This window comes from Vipera berus (genome assembly GCF_964194415.1).
Source record: "Vipera berus genome assembly, chromosome: 3".
NCBI lineage: Eukaryota > Metazoa > Chordata > Lepidosauria > Squamata > Viperidae > Vipera > Vipera berus.
The window spans coordinates 155,922,158-155,939,242 of NC_138204.1; the positions used below are offsets into that span (position 1 = coordinate 155,922,158).

The 17,085-nt window shown below is 36.3% G+C and overlaps 1 protein-coding gene across 1 annotated transcript in view; it reads right to left on the minus strand.

Moving 5' to 3' along the window:
• The window catches only part of ZNF236 (zinc finger protein 236), a 60,617-nt gene that overhangs the window by 28,717 nt on the left and 14,815 nt on the right, over positions 1–17,085 (minus strand). Inside the window, exons 8-18 of the mRNA XM_081325994.1 lie at positions 15,798–15,962; positions 14,524–14,749; positions 13,064–13,336; positions 11,833–12,036; positions 10,942–11,086; positions 9,871–10,131; positions 8,532–8,782; positions 7,788–7,889; positions 2,157–2,308; positions 383–483; positions 83–234 (exon numbers count right to left, since the gene is read on the minus strand). Of these exons, the coding sequence (XP_081182120.1) occupies positions 83–234; positions 383–483; positions 2,157–2,308; positions 7,788–7,889; positions 8,532–8,782; positions 9,871–10,131; positions 10,942–11,086; positions 11,833–12,036; positions 13,064–13,336; positions 14,524–14,749; positions 15,798–15,962 (2,032 nt within the window). The remainder of the gene's footprint in view (positions 1–82; positions 235–382; positions 484–2,156; positions 2,309–7,787; positions 7,890–8,531; positions 8,783–9,870; positions 10,132–10,941; positions 11,087–11,832; positions 12,037–13,063; positions 13,337–14,523; positions 14,750–15,797; positions 15,963–17,085) is intronic.

Consider the following 17,085-nt stretch of genomic DNA (forward strand, 5'->3'; position numbering starts at 1 on the left):
AGGCTTGATCCCATTGTACTGCCCATTTTAAGTAATCTAAAGGGATTTGCAAGGGAACCAAATATTAGCAAAATTTCATCACCTGTATGTGTTTTCTCATGAGATTTAAGAACTCCAGAAGAGACAAATCCCCGGCCACAGAGTTGACATTTATAAGGCTTCTCCCCAGTGTGTGAACGGACATGCTGCTTCAAGTGGCTAGATTTCTTGAAGCCCTTATTGCAATACTCACACCTATTAAAATGAAAGTTTATGTTGAATAAAATGAATCAAAAGAATTGATGAATACCTATGAATATATGAAAAAAATAATTACAGTTTGTGACTTAATGCTAGCAAAACACACATATTATATATCACTACCTTTTGAAGTATGACATACCTGTAAGATCTCTTGCTTTGATCATCGTTATCTTCCAGAAACTGGGAACGCTGGGTATGCATCTCAAGGTCTGATGATTGATCTTGAACTAACCGGGTAGCCTGGTTATCAATAATTAAAATAAATCTTTTAAATGTACAATGGGATAAGATCATTGGCAGTTCCCTCCCTCCCATCCAAGACGTAGCACAGAAGCATTGTTTGAACAGGGTCCGTAAGATTATCTGGGACACTACTCATCCTCTTCACCACCTGTTTTCCTTGTTACCTTCTGGGAGGAGGCTTCATGGTATCCGTAGCAAAACATCCAGATTCAACCATAATTTCATTCCACACAGCATTAACCTTGTGAACTCTCAGGCTTCCTCCTCCCGTTATATATTCAAGATGGACAGTATTTAATATTTTATTGTTATGCATATGTAGGGGTGTGGGTCTATACATATGTTGTATATAGTATGTTTTAGGTGTGTGTCATGTATGTGTTTCACTTTGAGAGGGGGCAACTAAATTTCATTTTTGATGTGTGCCGTTGTGCCCACAGTAAAAAAAAATGACAATAAAGATTATCTTATCTTCTTATCTCATCTTATAATAACCTCTGATTTAGCCCATAAGAGTAGAAGATCTAAACCCAAGTGATTCCAAAATGCCACAATCTTATTCTCAGCATAGATTATTTCTCTGATTTAAATATTTTTTTTAATTTTGGGGGGAAAATATTTACATATAGGTAGCTTTTCTACCAAAATGCATTTTCAAGATAGCTAACTATGCACTACAGAACTCATGATCAAGACATAAAAGCAAATAAAAGGAATACATGAAAAAAGGTATCCAATAGTTACTTTACTTTACTTTACACTTTACTTTACCTTCTTACCTTACCTTACCTTACTTTTACTTTACTTTACTTTACTTTACCACTAAGTCAGTCTAAAAGTCAAGGCTTATGTGAAGAAAATTCTAGCATCTAGGTTCCAAATGTGGATTTCCAGCATTTGGCAGTAGCAACTGAAAAGGCCTGCTGTACAATTCTTTATGGTAGAAGTGTTTTTCAAATATCCTGCTTACAGGTTTTCACCTATAGTCATAACAGGGCTTAGACATAGATTTGTAACTAGTAAAATTGCAATAAAGGAACCATAACGTTATTTATAACTGGCTCTGATGAAGAATTTCACTGCAATACAATATAGGAAGTCATCCAAATGGGATGAATTTGGCAGAGATCTGATACAAAACCAGTACTGAGTACAATTGGTATATTAACTTTAATTATATAAAATAATAGACATTGCTGAAATATGATCATGAAGAACAGTTTTTGACACTGTTTCAAAAGGACAATAAATCCTCCCAAATAATTCCGAAGTTATATCTACCTTTTGACTGCAGTCTTATCCACATTAAGCTTCTATTAATTCTCCATTACCAAGCCGATCCATCTAAATCAGCTATTACATTTAGCACAATCTTCTGAAATTGGATCCAAGGATCTAATTAGATTTCTAAGACTTGCCAAAAAGATGCCTTCGAGCTTTTTCTCAACTAGACATACTATGGTTCTGTTTTTAAATACCAAGGTTCAAGAGACTGACAAGAGACAGACGTAAAATTCTTTCAGTTCCTGAAGCTGAGCATCCATCAAAGCTATCTCTGTCTTATTATTAGCCTTGAAATCACATAAAAAACAGATCTCATCCAAAATCTCATCCAGTCTAAAATCAGAAACAGCACAAATAGTTTCTTCAATCTTTTAATGAATACTTACTACATTGATAGTGTCAGGGGCAGGAACCTGAAGCAAATTTGGTTGATGGTAACTTGTTGAAAGAGCCTGAGATTCAAGAGTGCTTGAATCCTGAAGCTGCTGAACTGCTGGAAACTGATTTGGTTGACTGTAGCCATCATTAACTGTGAAACCTGGTACGAATACAAATGAACAAAACAACCCCCTATTTTTTTTAACACAAACACAGCTAAAACAAAGAAAAAAAATCCTTCACAACTCAGGTTTTGCTAACTAAATGAGCTCTTTAACATGATTCATATAAAACAGCATCTTGAACTCAGCAAACAGGAATGCAAGGAAAATCTCTTTCCAAATCTCTGGGATAGATCCAAGATTGGCACAAATTGTTGCGCTGGTCAATAATCCTTCACTTCTCCTCTTTCTTGGCAAGACTGTGAGATATTGTTTCAAAGTTTCTGTAAGTGATACCACCATAGTGTCATATTTTAAAAGCCTGACACATCATGATCTGGATATAATGGGACAGCTGAATAATGTTAATGATCCTAACAGCATTAGCTAATCCATACATGTATTAGCTGCCATTAGGGTCACCTTCACCAATAAAATTGAAAGGTGAAGCTAAGAATAATTAAGGTAGGTATGATTCTATAGAAATGAGGAAAAGCAGCCCATCTAGGAATATGAAAACTAGAAGAAGACAATGACAAACTATTTATTGCTGACAAGAAAAGTATATAAACATTATGCCAATATGCTTGTGTGGCAGATGACGACACATTTTCCCCAATATAGACTGGCCTTCTCTCTAAATCAGACATGTCAAACTCACAACGTCACATGACGTCGCGCAACGTATCGGGACGATTTTGCCATTGCCGGCAATGGGGTGGGCGCGGCTTCTGCATGGCACATCCGGCCCGCGGGCCGGCAGTTTGACACCCCTGCGAGTCTATAGAAAGCCAAATCAAAAATGCAAGAAGATTGGCTCCTGAAAGAGGAACTCATTTTTTCCCCTCTTCCATTCAATCGTGTCCAATTCTCAGAGACTGACTGGATAACCTAGATTCCTAGAACTAAGGAAAAATTTCCTGAGAGTTAGAACAATTAATCAGCGAAACAACCTGCCTCCAGAAGTTGTGAATGCTCCAACTCTGGAAGTTTTTAAGAAGAGATTGGACAACCATTTGTCCGAAATGGTATAGGGTTTCCTGCCTGAGTAGGGGGTTGGACTAGAAGACCTCCAAGGTCCCGTCCAACTCTATTATTATTATTGTTATTGATAATTCCTTGCAGTTTCTTCAGCAAGGTTTTTTAGAAGTGATTTGCCATCATCACCTTCCTAGGGCAGAGAGAAAGTGAATAACCCAACGTCACTCAGCTGGCTTTGTCCTGGTTTCTAGCCAGATGCCTTAACCACTACACCAGACTGGCTTTCATAGTAACAAAGAGGAATTCCTTACTTAGAAGGACACATATAACTGGAACATAGAATGTGAGATGCATGAAATAACATAGATAAGATAGGGATAGGCCTCTTTAAACCACATTATACATATATTATCCAAAGCATGAGACTACATGAAAATATGGAGTGACAAATGATATTAAAAAGGTCAGTCAAATATATGATTTGATATAAGCCAATATATATCAGGATCGTATCAGAAATTAATATGTAGCAAGTAAAAATAAATTTTATACAAATGTAACCATCTATTAGCGGCTACTTAGGGGTGAAAGATAATGAGGAATATATTTGGACTAGGGAAAAATGTCTGACCTTGGCAAAGTTGCTCTCTGGATGGAAATCAAGAGATCACTGGAATATCTTTGGAATAGCTATGGATTGTCACTAGAGATGGTGTGACATAGGGAACATGTGTGGTCATGCCAACTTGATGTCATCTAACCAATCCTACATATTGCTACAGAAAAACAGGGATCCATAAAATCAGCAATATCTAATGAAGAACAATATAGTAATAGCTCATTATTATAATAATGGCTATGGAAAAAATGGAAACTCTGTTCTCCAAACCTAGAAGAAAAGAACAAATGTAGAAACATTCTAAGGATTTACTAAATAGCCATAGTAAAGTCACTTACCTTTCATTTTCCTTCTTTTTCACAGTAATGTCCACAGAACATAAATTGAAGTTTCCTTTAATTCAGAGCCGTTCACATTTTGAATTTATGTACACATGCATATGTCTAAGAGGTTGACCCGGTACCCTTTATCTTCCTTATTACCCACCAAATAAAGCAGGAACAAATATTGATATAAGTGTGCGCCCTAATCCAAGGAAAAAATAATCACACAACAATTCTCCTCAAATTGAATCTACAACATAGAGCATTATTTCTTCCTTTTAAATGATGTAATTTGCAAGTGCAATACTGCACAGAAAAGCACTGTCTCTTTGAAGTCAGTTTTCCCTTCTACTGCTTGCTTCTTTTCTTAGAAAGAACAGAGTTCCATAAAAAGTGGAGGTAACTGTTGAAAATGCAGTGAAGGGAGGATGCAATAACTTTCCATATTTACTTGTTACGAAATCCATGGCTACCATTGACCTGGAAGTCTTTCAAGCAGATTGGAAAATTATTTGCTTAGTGTATTATATGGTAGCTAAATCTGAGCAGCTTTTTATTCTTCACAATAGGCCAATTTGAATAATGAAGTCTTGGCTGCATAAACCAGGATATGCATGAGCTTTATGTGTACCACCTTTTAACCCCTTTCTGCTCTTCAGATTTATTGAAAAACCAGTCAGGAAGCCTCCCACTGATTCAAACTGGGGAAATTGTGGTTAATAAATTCTTATATCAGGATATGAAATCCATCTTTAAAGCAGATTTAAAAATAACTACATTTAGAAATAATGAATGCCCAATTTAGATGCAATGAGATAAGTCTCACAAGAAGGAGTGGTTCCCAGACTGTTAATTGTTAGGTAGCAGTAGTACCAAAGTAGTATTATGACCATGTCAAAGAAAATAAAATAAAGGTAAAATACAAAGTCTATTTTGAAGATAAAATAGGTAGAAGAAAATAATAAAATCTATACGTGTTAAATACAAAGAATTAACTTTTGGATAAATACATCGCCTTTACATGAAATCCGGATCTGTTCAATATAATGGATTTTTAGCTTAACTGCCTTGTGTTAGCGGTTCTGCTTACAACTTGTTATATATTAGATCAAATGGAACAAGCTACCATTCAGGTCTCAATGGGATGTTGTTTCAAGTAGGGATTTTAAATATCTAAGCCTAAACGGGGTATGGAGTTGATAGTTGAACAAAACATGAGCAATATCTTTGATGGTTGGGGCACCACATATAGATATCCTTTCAGGATATAACAAGTGATGAAGCACCCATATTTAGCCATCGAATCCAGCAACTCAGCTCTTGCTCTAGGATAGACCTTGTTAGGAATCGCATGAAACTCATTCACGGGTATTTTGTTTTTAACGCAGCTTATTTTTTTGGCCAGTACCTCCATGTCTGTTTCGGCACTGATATCTAAGACTCTGTCTTAGACTTGATTATGTATTAGCATTTTATGAATCCAGATTGCACGCTGTTTGAAAAACTAACATATGTATGTAGAGGTTAAAAAAACAATAAAAAACTTTATAACCCTAAGACTCTGTTTAAAAATGTCCTTTGCCTAGAAGGCAGTTGAGAGTAAATATCTGATGAAAATCCATGCTGTAAAATTAATTTTGGTAAGTCAACTTACCTAGGAGGTAGGCTGAGCGATCTGTTCAGCTAATGCTTGAATATATGAAACCAGAATTTTTAAACTACGGTTTATTGATAAAGTCTTAGTGGTCAATACTAAACTATAGTGGTTGGGTTTGCATAAGCTAAATTTAATAAACTGACAAACCTCAATCTGGATTAATGTCCTATGTGAATCAAGTGACAAAGAAAAAAATAAAATCAATGAGCACATGAAATTTATATTTATATCCTGGTTTATTAAGCCACGGTTCAATAGACCAAATTTGACATGGGTTAATAACAGTAAGTGTGAGTCATTTAATTATTGTTCTATAACAGAGAAGACCTCTGCAAACAGCGAGAAGTTGATTTTGTTCACATCTAAAGAGGAATTGTTGAAAAGGTAGAGAACAAAAAGATCTGCATTTTAATCCCTAGTATTCATGGAAGAGACAGAAGTATTTCAATCCTGTGTGTTCAGGCAATGATTTTATTTTAAAATAACTTGTATATTTCAGCACTTGTATTCATGCAAAAATAGTTCTCAGAACTAATGAATCTCCTGCACACAAAACAGAAAATACAATAATTCTCCAAACAAACTACGTAATGAAAAATATTAATGAAAGAGCCTTCGTAACATTTAAAGAAATTGAAAATGATAGTATTTTTTATATATGCATCATACAGGTGAGATACGGGTCACACCTTTAAGTTGTTAAGGTTTCTACTAACTCTTTATTTTAATGGAATTGTATCGCATTTAGATTTGATTAACTGTACTGAAAGGCTCTTGTAGTAAGAAAAATTATTCTAACTCTGAAGGGTGCAAAAATAATCTATCCAAAGGTTACAATGGAACAATCATAGTTATAACAGAAGTCATGTTTATGGTTCTGCTCCCTTTTCCTTCCAGGCATGTATGTGCTATTCCTTTAGTGTTGCCCTTATGGATCTAAAAGCTATCCATCAGGAGGAGAAGCTATGGGCATATAAAGGAGAACTGTGGAAAGAGCAAGAGAAAAGTACCAACCTTAACTGTCATCTAATAACAGAGCATGTAATGTTTTTCCTATGGAATCAGTGAGTGATACCTAAGAACAATGCTGTCTGTAAGAACAAAGAAGCAAAGAGACAATGACCTGAATTGAGTTTTCCTCTCTAACTAGTAGAAAGGAAAATGGAAAAGAATGAAACACATATCCAGACAAAGGGATGGGGTCCACCATTTTAAACACATGTGTCTGTACACACCTACCTGAAATTCAAAATTTCTGAAGGGCTCCAGGAACTTCAAGGAAACTCCAAAGTATGGAAAATCTGTAGAGGGTATTCCAAGTTGAATAGGAATTGTGTACAATGTAGACTTTTTAATTATTCCTTCTCTAGCATTTCTAAGTAAATATATTTTTTTTAAAAAAAGCAAAAAGCACACCAACGATCAAGTATGCTTTCTAATTCTAAATGCAAAAGGCGGGATGCAGTTTTATATTTTATACAAATTTATTGCTGCTGAAGATCAGTCTAGCTCCAGACCCCAGCACAACTTATTTCAGTGTGCATAAAGACTGAAAACCTTTAGAACACTAGTGGGGAGTGGGATGGGGGAATAGGGAATTGTAGGAAATTACCATCCTTCTCTTGTTGGAAGTTTCCATTATGATCCTAGCTCTTTCTGAGAACAGGAGCATTTTCATCTGCAAAGGGTTGCCTTTGGATGCAACTCAGTGAAGATAAACTTTAAGGTTCACAGATTAGCAATTTAAAAAATAACTGGACTTTAGCCTCTAGCAATAGAACTGCATTAAGTTCTTACTGCCTTCTATTTATGATATTTTGGAATTGAAATAAATTGCTCGTGAAGCTTCCAAATGCAACAAAAACACTGTCTGACACAGTGTCTGTATCTTTACCAACCTTGTGATAATCCTTGCTGATCAAACGACTGCTGTACTATAGTTTGCTGCTCAAACTGGTTTATATTTTCTTGCAGTGCATGCTGGGATGTCACAAATCTATCTGAAATTAAATATATGTATTTGAAAAGGAAATGACATTAAGTAGTTCGGCAGTTGCTGTGGAAGCTGTTTAACAAAAAAAAGAAATCCTTGATTTAACAGACTAATGGAGAAAAGCAAAATGTCTGTTAAATCCAACTCATTTTATCCATGCATAAAATAGTGATACACATAGAATGAACAAAATTTTACACATTCATAGAAATATACACTGTATGGACAAATGTAATCCTTGCAATGTGTGTTTTTACACATAGGACAAATTTTGTTTGTTGCTTCCAAAGTTCACTAATAAAACCCCCTGAATTGAGAGTTACTTTAACTGGAAAAAGATGTTAAGTAAAAGAGGAAATTATAAAAGTCTAATTATTTTCTACTTTGATATTTTTAAAACCCTGCCACTTAATTTTTACATTTCATTCATCTTCAAAATACCTGTGAATTGCCAAAAAAGTACTACTAAGGAAAGAAATTCCAAATCTGGAATTTGGAAATGTAATACGCACTTATCTCCTTTTCTTAGGAAAAACCTTGATCCAGGCAATACAATATTTATTTAACACCTTAACTCTCTGGTATCACCATCAGTGATACAACCCTGTGGATTTTAATCCTGTAATCAGCCATTCACTCAGTAGTTTACCTTCCTCTTGACCTAATGACTGATCAGTCAACTGTGGCCTGAGTCCGCTTTCTTCAGTGTCAACAACCTGCTGCTGTTCTAAATCTAAAATAGCTTCTTGATCTGTTGCAACAGCTTCAGTTGACTGCAACTCTTCACTTTCAATTTCCACTTGCATTTGAGTAGAAACATGTATATTCTGCTGATCTACAGCTGTGTCATCAATGGAAGCAGCTTGTTGATGTTGCTGAAGCTGCTGAGCAAGCTCATACCTAGAAGAAAAGGAAGAAGCATCTTTTGCAATGTCAACATATTAGAACTTTGGACACATTATGCAAAGACATAGGTCAGTGGTGGCGAACCTATGGCAAGCGTGCCAGAGGCAGCACTCAGAGCCCTCTCTGTGGGCACGTGCACCATTGCCCCATCCCCACCTCCCCCCACGGCCCCCTCACCAGCAGCCCCCCCCAGAGGAAAGTTGTTCCCGAGCATGACCCACGCAAAGGAGTACAGCCAAGGACATGGCAGCCGGGCAGCAAGGACATGACTCCGCCCTCCTGCCCTGTCGCGTGCAGTTGATGCTACAGGGCGCAGGTGGAAGGTGTGCCTGCCATAGCACTGCTGGGCCATCTGGCTGATATACGGCAGGCTGTAGAGGCTGTGGGTGGCCCTGCGGGCAGGGGCGGATCAGGGGTGGAGCGGGCAGAGGTGGGGGGGCGGGGAGGGGCCGGTTTTTGGGCACTTAGTCTCTAAAAGGTTCGCCATCACTGACATAGGTCTCTAAAGAAGACTCTAATGCTGGGAAAGGTGGAAGGAAAGAGAAAAGGACAACCAAAGTAAGGTGGAGGGACTCGGTTAGGGACAGATCATGGAGAAAATCTATTTCTGTGACACAAACTTGATGTAATATAACCAATCACTCAATATATCTAATTTGAGCTCTTTCTGAATTCCCCCCATCTGCCCACATTTCTACTTCTGCTATATTATAAACTTGAAAATATTAAATAAAATGAAGCTAAGAGAAACTAACAAGGAATTAGAGTTAATAAAAGGAAGTTACCTAATTGGCAAAAATATATTTAGCTACTATATTATGCCCACAATAAATATATTTAAAAATCTAGTGATAATGAGACTTTTGGCTTTTTCTCATCCTGTGTTTTCTTTTTTAAATTGATCTACTCATTAAAAATATTGGTGTGCAATTCAGCCTAGGTCCCCAGTCTCTGAAAAATAATGCCCTAAAAGTTCATTCAACAACTTGAATTTACCGACAGGCCCCATAAAAGTTCAAAAGAGCATTGTATAACAACCGTAATTAATTATAGTTCAGGACTGAATTTCAAGATACACAAACCTGTGCGTTTTCATATGTTTTTTACAATTTAATGAGGTTTTGAATGTTTTCTGACAATAAGGGCACATATAGGGTCGAAGGTCATTATGGATGCCCATGTGCCTCCGCAGGCTCCCTCCAGTGGTGAAAGCTCCATTGCATATAAGACATTTGAACGCTTTTAATCCAGTGTGGGTTCGAATATGTGCCTTTAACACTCCAGCTGATACAAAGCCTCTTCCACACTGAGAACATTTGAATGGTTTTTCACCAGTGTGTGATCTTTGAAACAAATCAAAGAAAAAAGTCAGAGGAACAGATAGGGAAATAAATACTAAATAAATAGTAATTAAGAGAGAAAAGGGGACACAAATAAGGTAGCAGAAATGGCGCCTGCAACAATCTCCTGTTCAAATTCCTACTCCATTCCCTTTCCTATTATTTTCTTCTCCTCTTAACCCGAAATGAGGACTTATCACTAATTATGTTCAGCGATCACCAGGGAAATTTCAAGTCTACACCCATTGTTTACCTTTTCCCTTTACTTTTTTTTGGTATGTCTCTGAAGCTCAATTAATTGAGAACTCCCCTTCTTTGCACTGACTTGTCTTTCAATACAATCAATTGCACGGGTGCAGCAGAATTTGTGATATCACCTTTGGCAGAGATAACACATTTTCTATAACAAGATAAGACGCTTTCTGTTTTAAAATATTTTCCATTCTTAAACTCCTCTAGTTCAGAAATATGCACTGCCTGTTTTAGACCTCTTCACCGAGGTCTAACAACATTCAAGTCTGGGAACTATAAAGCCCATTCCAAAACATAAATTTCTTTTCTATAAGTCTTCATGGTGTGTGTTTGTGTGTGTGTGTGTGTGTGTGTGTACAAAAATATATACTAATTTTAATTTCTCTAACCAGTTGGTCCCTCGGTTAAACAAGCATAATTGGGCTGTCTTTAATGTTGAGTATTTCTTGAAATTACCAAAATAAGATTTGCAATAGGGAGCTTGAAAAATAAGAAAAGAACCATTTGTTTTCTTTACTTTTTATAATAATTTTAAATGTTCTATTTTTAACTAGAATTTACCGGATATGTTGTTTAAGATGACAAGACTTCTTATAAGCTCTGTGACAATAATAGCATTTGTATGGCCGGTCTGCTTCATTCACAAAATTATTATTGAAATAATTTTGGAAAAATTGGCTATTCCTTGGGATTGGCTGAATAAGACCTGCAGAAAGAATGGCAGGTTAATGCTCTTTCAAAGCCCCTCCCCCCAAAAAAAACATCCTTCCAATGTTTACCATATTCTGGTTCTTAAACAGAAATGAAAATTATGCATTTTTCATAATTACTTTTTTTCCCTTAATTTATATAAACTTCTCAGGAGGGCAGTACATTGTACTAGGCCAGGGGTAGGCAACCTTGGCTCTTTTATGATTCATGGACTTCAACTCCCAGAATTCCTGAGTCAGCTGTGCACAATAAAATTGTGTATTTGTAAATCTCTTGAAATATGAACACGCTTAGCTTATGCACGGATATACTGAATTTATATCCTCAATGAAACTCTAGCAGATTCGATCTGTCCAAACTGTTTAAAATAAGTGCACTTATTTTCAAAAGAGTTAAAGCAGCTGTGCTAATTGTGATTACTTAGAAAGTCTCCTCCATATAGATTATTTTCAAATTCTTTCCAAAGCCTTCTTAAATATAAATACAGTATATCAGAATAGGTACTGTATTTTATCTGCAGTTTATTTCTATCTTAGCTAAGTAAGCCTGACACACTAGAGTGAAATTGCTTTTCAAATTAAGTTTCTTGCATAATAATAGCTAAAATATTATGCCATGCAAAAATATTTTCTCAAACTATCTGAATCTAGCTTGATCAAGTAGACACATTCCTTTCATTTCTACTCTCTTCTATGTAGAAAATGAAATTCCTTTCCAGCAAAATTATGTTAAACACTTTACCTAAATCTGTGATGAGGATCGGTTCTTGCAAAGGAATATCAGGTACTGGCACATTGCTCTTGCCTATTCGAATTTTTGCAGGTTTCCGCTGATGCCGCATTTTTCTCAGTTCAGTATGTTTAAAGTGAGAAGCAATGTGCGTCTTTCTGTGACCTGAAGTTCGAAACTTTTTGTCACAGTGTGGACAAGCAAACGGTCTAATACCTACAAAAGACACAGAGATTACATCTTTATTCCCAACTTCTAAAAAGAAATAGATAAAAAGATGATATGGTAAACAATCAAATACACTTAATTCGTTCAAAAGCTTTGCCTTAAAACATTCCTACTTAAAATTAAACTTATAAAACTACCAAGACAAGGCCTGCTTTCCCCAGCATGGACATAGATGGCCTTGTAGGATCATGAGAAAGAACAAATGTTTTCCACACAATAAAGTACATACAAGCTTCACCTAGCCCACTCCTTGCCCCAGTATGCAACGGGCATAGATGGCCTTGTAGGATCATGAGAAAGAACAAATGTTTTCCACACAATAAAGTACATACAAGCTTCACCTAGCCCACTCCTTGCCCCAGTATGCAACGGGCAGACTAAGCAAATTATGGCTGTATATGTAAGCGGAAGATGTGCAAGACAAATCTGCTTCCTTCTGAGCACAGAAGATAGTCCAAAAATCCTAGATGACCCAAGCCTTCCCCAGAATAAAAGTAGTTTGCTCAGCACCTTAACTAAGATGCCTGCCTGTATGACATAAGGCCCCAAAGGTGCTTTTTCCAAAAGGCAACAAGACTTTCTTCCAAAAAAAGTCCAGTTATCTTTTGGAAAAACACCTTTGGGACAACCATACCCTGGATGATTGAAAATCTCCATATACACTCTGAATAAGACCTTGCTTAAGGCTCCACAGTAGCCATACTGGATCCAAAGTCTCCACAAACAATACACAAACACTGTAATACGAGCCCAGAAAAACTCAATAGTACACAATTTATAGTTCTATTGGTCCTTTCTTTCTGGGTTGACATATATTAAATTTAACATACGTAAGCAACAGATATATTTTACAATGAAAACTTGATATTGTCAGTCCTGCTTTGCTATGTTTGATCAGAATACAACCGAGAAGCAAATAGAGTTATAATACAGAAAATTTTCATTTTTCTTTTTTTGCTAAGATTAAACATAAGCAGAGCTTCCAAACATTAGAAGTCCAGTTGCAAGATCTTACCTGTATGCAAGCGAATATGTACTTTCAAACTTCCTGAGGTAGAAAAGCACTTCATACAGTATTGACACTTAAAAGCCTTAATGCCCGTGTGCGTTTTTATGTGTGCTGTGAGAGTACTCTTCACAGCAAAGGCCCGGAAACACTGTGGACATTTGAATGGCTTTTCATGAGTGTGAATGCGTATATGCCGTACGAGATCACTGGGTTTTTTAAATTCCTTAGAGCAGTATGGGCAAATATGCCATCGTATTCCATTCTCCTCACGTATGGACCCTGAAATATATTTTTAGAATAAACAATTTAAAAAGGTTGACATGCTAATTGTGAAAGAATAAAAGGCTGGAATTTGAAATACACTTAAGGTTAAATTTTGGCAAATGTCATCAATCGGGAGACTGAATTGCTCACTATTAGAGGAATAATGTTTCAGTGAAACAGACTATTATAGCTACCCTATGAATTAATAAGTTGAGTATGACTCAAAATCTGAAAGCAAAAAAGCAGTTCCTGGAAAGGTATGTCTGAATTTTTTTCTGGACTATATTTTTCCCCAGATCTCTCTAGATTTTCACAACACTTTCTGGAAAAACTCCCTTAGACAACATTCTCCAAATGATTATGTAGATTTTAAGGGCTCACTTTTGTATCTAGTATATCTGCCCTTTCTCTTAGCATGAATAGAACTTTGGGGGGGGGGGTTTCTCCTTATTTTTTTCATCTTTTCCCACCTGATTAGAGATCAGATTGACTAGGAATGGCACTTTAAAGTACATTATTCCTGGATCCTACAATTTACTAGATATGCTAGCTCTAAACAGCTAATAGTTACACAATGCAATGTCTGTAGAGACTTTTTTACTTTAGAAACCTATCAAGCAGTGAACAGAAAGGTTATGTTCAGATTGTACTACTGTACAGAAAGGCAATCAGCAGGGAAAATGCTACAATATATATTACTAAGTAATGCTTATACAGTGTACGTTACCGTCAGTGTGTGAAATTTGGCATTTTATAGAATACTAGGAAATTTATAGAAATGCCAACAAGTGGGATGTCAAAGTATGAAATGCTTAATATTTCACACATTTCCTATGCATTATTCTAAGCAATTCCAAAGGGCAAATCCATGAAGTATAAAATACTCCTGCTAAAATGCCACTCTAGCTTTCCTTGTTGCAACAAGTAGGTCAATAACCCTAACCCAACCCTGAGTAACTCTTTTCATGACTCTCTTTTCATACTTTGCTTAAATAGTTCTTGTCATTCTGCATAATGCCTAGGTATTATACATATATTAAAATACACAGCCATTCCATATTTTGCCTAAAAATGCCATGTATTCTATAGATTTCCTAGGCATTCTATACAATGCCAGCTTTTCACACATTGCCAGTAAGAAATATACTAGTCAATAATCCTTAGGTATACTGTAGTGGACAGAATGAACCTTTCGCCATTACCAGGTAAAAATGGGGATTTTTTCTTCAGAACCCTTTTCTCTTTTTTATCTACTTTCTCTGGGTTGTCTCGCTCTTTAACTTGTTCCATATTGCTGGAGTTGACTTGATGGCTGGAGAGATTCTGAGCATCTGCAGTCTCTTCTGGGCTTGGAGGAGTCTTTGTTTCACTGCAGTCGGTGTTTGCTGAAACTGGTATTGAGGATAGCCCACTATTTTCCAAGGCTTGCTAAGACAAACATAATGAATTAAACTGAGAGCAAGATCCATGTGTAACTTTCAAACAAGACAAGACTATTTTAAACTGTCTTTGTTTTCAGAGATTTCTGATTTGTTTCATTCTTTAAGGATCTAGCTAACTCAATTTGAACACTTCACAGCTTTGTTTTCTCTATTCTCCAGGTAAGAAAAGCACAGTAAAAGCGTAAAGCTCTATTGAGGTTCCAAAAGTAACAACCCAATTGGCAAAAAAAAAGAGGAAAGCGTAACTCCTAACACTTTCAGCCCAGAAACAACTAGAAATTTGCTGAAAGGTTTCCTTCTTCAACAACTTAGTATAATGAACAACTCATTCATGTTCCGTTGCTCATTTTAAACAGCATTTTGTCACATAATATCATCATCTATAAGATACATTTATTTCTTTTCAATGTTTTATAGTCCTATTAACACTGAAAACTGGAGTTTCACAGGTATTTTGAAAACCCTGAACCCAGTGGGAAGAAGTACCAACAGCTGCCAATGGCATTCCTGTAAGAAGACAGCACTCAAGTAGCAAGCAGCCATCCCCTACATATAGCTCTCTCACTGGAAAGAGAGGGGCAGCGTGAGGGTAATATTTGGGTGAGGGTAATGCCCTTGTGGGCATTCAGCACTTTTCCTTCCTAAAACAATCACAATCAGCACATAGTCCTGTTTTCAGCCACCAGGAGCAGTCTGACTTTCAAGCACCTCTTCCAAAATCCCAAAGGTGCTTTTTCCAAAGAGCAACTCAATTTTTTTGGTTTTTTTTCCCCTTAAAAACAATTAACTTCTCATCCAAGAAGCTTCTTCAGAACTGAAAAAAAAACAAACAAACAAGAAAGTCCAGTTTCCTTTTGGAAAAAACACCTGTGGGGCAACCATGATCTGGATGATTGAGAATCTCCATAGATTCAAGCATTCCTTGAATCCACACAAGAAATTAGTCTGAGATGCTTTGATTATTCCTTTGCTCCGAGTAAGGAGACTGCAATATGTTAAAAGAAAAGGTGACCGTTCCAAACAGGTTATCCTACCTGCAAAATATCTCTGCTGATTCCCACAGCCATACTGAGTTGCTGACTAGATGGCTGGGACTGATTATTTTCCACTGGCTCTGACAATTCAAGGAGTTGTTGAATGACATCAGTTACTGATTGCTGGCCTTGATGTCCTGCAGATGGAGTTATTGGATTTTCTGCCTGTGGATAAGTCATTTGTGAGTATACAAATGTGATTTGCAAACACATTTTAGGTATTATAGAACACATAGGACATTTGAAATTAAACCGCTATTTTTAAATGAAATTGCACCATACTGTTTAATAACCCAACAGCAAGCAAGGAACAATATTTCAAAGCTGGACAAAAAGTTAATTTTACTTTACCGTGGCACTACTTCGGCAATGTTAAATTCAAACGTTTCACAAACATGACATTTTTCACAGAGACAGAGACCAAAAAAAAGCATATAGGCGGGAATTAATTACAAAAAAAAATCCAGTTCATTAACTGGAGCTTTACTGCATAACAAAATCAAGAAAGGCACGTGTATTCTTATAAACCATGTAATCTAATAACTTTGAAAAGATAGTAGGAGGCTTGATTTGTGCTCTGCTGTGAGAATATATTTTATGAAATGCAACAATTCTAGTGCATTGTAACTTTAGGCTCATTCTATTATAAATATTTGTGGGGATACTGTTAAGGCTGAACAATTATTAGCAATAAAAATTCTTGTCCATGTCTAAAACAGCAAGGCTTATAAATCAGTATCAAATCAGTGATGGCCGGCATGTATAACCTAAATTTTTAAAAAAGTGATATTATTGTTTTCTTTGCTTTTGCTTTACGTATTCTTTTAAACTCTTACTATACATACTACTTAGTATAATGAGGAGTATAAGCCACTGAATCTTTTGAGCTGAGTGGTGTAAAAAAAACCCCAGTAACATATATAAATAGCAAGCAACCAGAAACATAATTCTCTGCCAATAGAACAACTAGTTCTTATTGTTCTGGTGCTTTAATAAAAATACCTAATTGTTAAATGCCATGAGCTGGAATGGAATTGTAAGCACACAAATTGATTAATAAGTGAACAAATTTACTTCCCTTGGAATAGCAGGTTCATAATTTTTAAGATTTCCTGTAACCACCATACTTTCTGGTTTTGTAGACAGTTCAGGAACTCCAGGTTCTACAGAATGCTGCTATAAGTGCTCTTTTGCTGAACTGCCTCTGAGCGCATTGTTCGTGATTTGTTAATATTCCACAACAGTTAATTATCTGCAACAACCTTCCTACCTATTACTTTAAAAATAT